At 31.8% G+C, this 5389-nt stretch overlaps 1 protein-coding gene across 1 annotated transcript; it reads left to right on the forward strand.

The window, feature by feature from the left end:
- Nucleotides 1-3084: 3084 nt before the first annotated feature.
- On the forward strand, nucleotides 3085-4193 carry LOC142544939 (heavy metal-associated isoprenylated plant protein 24-like). Its single transcript, XM_075651948.1, has 2 exons — nucleotides 3085-3390; nucleotides 3855-4193. The coding sequence occupies exons 1-2, from the start codon at nucleotides 3234-3236 to the stop codon at nucleotides 4148-4150; spliced, it is 453 nt and encodes a 150-aa protein (XP_075508063.1). The 5' UTR covers nucleotides 3085-3233; the 3' UTR covers nucleotides 4151-4193.
- Nucleotides 4194-5389: the final 1196 nt, after the last annotated feature.

Raw genomic sequence — 5389 nt, forward strand, 5'->3', positions numbered from 1 at the left:
AAAAAAGTCACCGAACTTATCAGAATCCTAATCGGAACTTCAAGAAAGAGTCGCCATCCGATGACATGACTTTTTTCAACTGTGGAAATACTGATCACTTTATTTCTGAATATCCTAAGCCTACGAAAGATGATAAGAAGAAAAGACACAAGTGCAATGACGATAAGTCCCAGAAAGATCACAAGCCAATTATTGTCGAAGATTCTAGTTATGATCTTCTGATTCTGAGAGCCAATCTAATGGCAGTGATGATAAAGAAATCCAATGTCTCATGGTTGACATTGATCCAACCACGACTATTGATGAGGTATTTGACTTCAATTCTGATGAATTTACACGTGAAAATTTAGTTAATGTGTTACATGATATGATTGAAGAGTACTATTTTCAGTTAGAAGAATTCAAAACTGAAAACAAAGAATTAAAAGATCAAATCTATAAAATCACTTGTTCACAAGAGAATGATAGCAATGAATACCCTGCAGGATTTCACAATGAATCCACAAAACAATAACAAACACTCTAAAAATTTTAGTAGAATGTTTTTCAACTTTAGTAACAAAATTCTGCTAATTTTCGAGCAGAATCTTTACCCTTTTGCAACACTTGGCATCGTCAAAATTTGAGCATATTCTGCACGTTGAGACAAATGCTCTGCCCAATATTCAAACCTTGGATAACATAAACAACTCGAGCAGATCTTATATATTTGAAGCACTTGTAGCAGAGGCAAGTTGGAAACATTGGAGTTCGAGTATTCCACTTAATCTTCTTCCACGTTTTCTAAAGATCAATACCAAGTAAGTGGGTTTATATATATGTGTTTTAAAATAATGATGTTCATATGTTTTTTTTTAAAACTCAACCGTACACTACTCGTTTCACGTCATTTGATTCGTACATGTTTTGTTCTGCATGATTCCTATGTTATGATGCTATGATGTCTTGAGAACACACTGTTATGATTCGAATTAAAAGTGGTAAGGAAATTTTCGAGGCATGATAAGATAAGGTCCTGATGCGGTGGATTATAATAACAGATATATGACCTCGTTCCCTTAGAGGAGTAACAATTAGGGATTGATCAGTATACTATGAATAAAGAGATGAATAACAGTGCCTTGTTTGATATGTTTTAATGCCTTGTTTCGAGTTCTGTTTGTCTCATGTCTTGATTTCATGTTGCGATATGTTCTGCGATATTTCACATTTGAACTCATATTATATGTATATTTCAATATTCTTGTGTACGAATTACCCCAACATGCCGAGTGTTTACCCAAATGCTCACCCCTTACTTCCCTCCCCAGATAAGGGTGAAGATCAGTTGGAAGATGATGAACAACACATGTTATGGAGTTGGTGATCAAGTTCGAGACATGAAGTTTCAAGCATCGATTTTAGTTTTATTTTCCTTTACATTATCGCTTCCACATTTGTGTTTTACACTGTAAAAAAAGTCATAATTTATATAATAAACTGGCTTTTGGCTATTTTATATAATACGTGACTTGTTGTTTCACGATTTTAAATTGTTAAATAACTCCAATAACAGTCCTAATTTCAGAGCGTGACTATCATCTAGTCCCTACACATGATATCTTATTTCATTCTCATGCATTAATGATAACACATAATGTTCAGAGGTAAAAAAAAAAATCTTTATTTATAAACCTCAAAAAATTTTATTTATAAACCTCAACTCACGTTCAATGCTTTCTCCAATTTGTGGAAAATTAAAAATTTTCTTTATGTATATTTATCTTTTAATAATTTTGATAATTTATATTATTAAATATGTGTCGTAGTTCTGTATATTTCAATTTTGGCAAAGTTAATAACTTTTTACCGAATGTATTGATATAATTCTATATATGTAAACGTCATATCAGTACTATTTTGGAAAAAAAGAATAAAATTGTAATATATATGATAATTTTTATTATTTTATATTTATTAAATCATCTCGAAATAGTTTTTGTTCCTTTTTGGCACCCATGTTCATTTAACTATTTATTTAGACAATCCCACCGCCTAGTACAAATTCCTTTGAAATTTTGGTCATTCCAGAAAGTTTATGTGGTGTGTGGCGGCATGAAAAAGCTATCCGAATCTACTCTCTTTTATTTAATTCCTTTTGGGTTCAATAATGTTTAGGAGATATTAAATTATATTAACATAAATACACGTAATTAATGACTGATGATTCTTTGAAATTTGATAACCACACGTTGAATATCTCTCTATACTTGTTTATCGTCATATTATTGTAATTACACGAAACTTATATATCGAATAAATTTAAAAAATTGTTAAAACATTTATTGGTCTTATACATGAAAAAAACTTGTGTGAGACGGTCTCACGGGTCGTATTTTTTGAGACATATATCTTATTTGGGTCATCCATGAAAATGTAATACTTTTTTAAAGAGTATTACTTTTTATGCTAAGAGTATTACTTTTTATTGTAATATCAGTAGGGTTGACCCGTCTCACATATAATGATTCATGAGACCGTACGTCTCATAAGAGACCTACTCTTAATACATTTAAAATAATAACATAATTATAATTTATACCTTTATTTTTCACATATATGTGAACGACTTGGTAGCTTACAATTCACGTTGAGGCAGAAAGGCCGTGTGTGCATTATTTATATCATTATTCGAAGACAATTTAGTTCACCTGCAAACTAAATATAGATAAATGCAAAATAATGAAATCAAGAAATTTCTAAGATTGTAAAATTTCACGATTATTTTGTAATTTCGATCTTGTATTTTTTTTTATATAAAAAAAATTTCAAAGGGGAAAAACAGAGTCTTATTCATCAATAATTGCGTACTTGTCGTCCATACAACCAAATATAATTATTCGCATTATCCACGAATATTTCTTCGTTAACCAAACTTTGAAATAAAAGATGAAAGGGAAATTATCTGTAATACAAACTTGCCTGTATATATATATAAAGATCAAAGTATATTCCAATAAGCCTTACCAACAAAGTTGACCCCAAGCTAAATCTGTAGTGCACCGCAATTGGCGTGTGTGTGCCAAACAAAGTGGCCCAGTCGCCGTCCAAAAGGTTTACTTCTTGCAAGTGAAAAAAGAATCCCTCAAGCTATTGCAAAGTTTATTTAACCCACTTGTAACATATATATATATATATATGTCACCACCTACACCCATGTATCATACACATTAATCTGTCCGAAAGTATTAGAGATGGGAGTTTCGGGGACATTGGAGTACTTGTCTGAATTGGTTAGCCTCTCCAAGAAGAAGAAGAAGAAGAAGCAACTGAACACAGTAGCTGTTAAAATCAGAATGGATTGTGAAGGCTGTGCTCAAAAAGTCAAGAGTGCACTCTCCGCTGTTAAAGGTACTACTTCATAGCACCATATATATTCTTTGCTTAAACAGTGAAAAGGTTGAAATAATCTGGAATGTCTCAAGAACAGTGGCAAATCTTTACCTCTAAATTCGTTTGTAATTCATAAGATGTATACATATAGATAAGTGTAAAAAACAAACACTATCATTAATTGAATAAAGAATGTTTCATAGAATTCGTGACCTAAATCCCACAGCCACATTTGACCTGTTTGTGCACCGCACCTGTCCTAATCATGATGTAGGTATGCAAGGCGAGGGATTTTAGAAGCGAGATTACTTGTAAAAGGACATGCTGGTGTCTACTGCGTAAATCGTAACAGTCCCACTTCACAAAAATAATTAATCCAATTGATTGCTAACAGATATAATTTCTTGTGTTTTGTCTATATATATGTGACTATGCAACTAATTCATTGGAACTTGCCCCGGTGGGGGGATGCATGCATGCAGGAGCAAAGTCAGTGGAAATAGATTTGAAACATCAAAAAGCAACAGTGAATGGGTTCGTGGATGCTAAGAAGGTGATGGAAGCAGCCAAGTCGACCGGTAAGAAAGTGGAGCCATGGCCGTACGTACCTTACACGCTGATCGCTCACCCTTACGCCTCGGGAGTTTATGACAAGAAAGCCCCTCCAAATTTCGTGAGAGGGACTGATGAACCTGGAGTGGCCACTCTTAACCCCGATGAACAACAATACACACTCATGTTTAGTGATGATAATCCACACTCGTGTTCTCTCATGTAGCCCTCTCAACGTCATGAATGTTTCTGTTTTTAATATATGTAATGTAATAAAAAGATATATATTATTATTTTATTAAGTGTGTTACCCTTAGAGTAACTACTTCAGTGAACATCAAAATATTTAATTACATAATTACCCTTCTTGACCTACTAAAATCCTCCTGAAGTCACTCCATATTTTACGTAGAAAAAAATCTTAACAAAACTTCCATTTTAAATCGAACAATTTTTCTAAATTGAAAATAATTTTGTGTTAATTGTTTAATATTATTTGATCAAATTTAAAAAAATTATAATAAATGCATCGCGTGTGCATCTTTTACTAGTATAATATTAATAATATCGGAAGTTCTTAGAAAAATAAAAAAAAATAAAAATAAAAACATGGCGTATTCAAAGGAATAATAATTGAGTTTCCTGATGATCCACATTACAGTTGTTGGATAAAAAAAATTATAGCTAATGCGGAGGTAGTGAATAAATGTTGGTAGTTACTGGACAACCTCAGCACCTACGATGATTTCGGTTAGAAATAAGATTAGGAAGCGGAGCAGGTCAGTTATAGCAAATAGATTATGAATCCAAGTATCAATCTCACATAAACTAATATTTAATTACTAGATTTTTATCACTTAACTTAAGCTAGACATAATAAATAAAAGGAGGATATATGAATTATTAATCTTAATTATCAAATCAAAAAAATTGTAATAAAAACCGATGAATTCAAATATCAAGGAGGGATTCAACTCCGAATAATGAAATAAGACACACAACGATATCAAACTCTACTATGTTTATACGTTTTAAAATTCAATTAAGTATTACATTCTTGACAATCACGGTGAAATCCCTAAGCTATTAACAAGAAATATTAAACCAACTGCATCAATCAGTAATTAAAATCAAGAAAAATGATATATTGAAATTAAACTAAATATCAAACAAAGTATTGTTTGACCATATTGTAATCTTAAAATAAAAAAATTTATTCCATAAAATCAAAACAAATCAGTTAAAAATAATGCTTGAATTCATATGAAAAAATTTAGGAATGGATAAGAAATCTCAACGTGATCTGTGTGATTCTCATTTTGAAGTTGTATTCCTCTTCTCTCTCAAACCCCTAGCCTTCTTCCTCCAAGTTCTTAAGAGAAGATGGTTGTGTTGTCTTCCCCCAAGTTCACCTTCTCTTCACGTAAAATTCTGTTATCTTTTTTCGCTCTGTTCACGTCAATCT

This window comes from Primulina tabacum, chromosome 5 (genome assembly GCF_025594145.1).
Source record: "Primulina tabacum isolate GXHZ01 chromosome 5, ASM2559414v2, whole genome shotgun sequence".
NCBI lineage: Eukaryota > Viridiplantae > Streptophyta > Magnoliopsida > Lamiales > Gesneriaceae > Primulina > Primulina tabacum.

Bases quoted from the DNA above. Each gene is read 5' to 3' on its own strand.
- LOC142544939 (XM_075651948.1), top strand. From the start codon at position 3,234: ATGGGAGTTTCGGGGACATTGGAGTACTTGTCTGAATTGGTTAGCCTC. The intron at 3,391-3,854 runs GTACTACTTCAT...GCATGCATGCAG, and splicing joins TGCACTCTCCGCTGTTAAAG to GAGCAAAGTCAGTGGAAATA.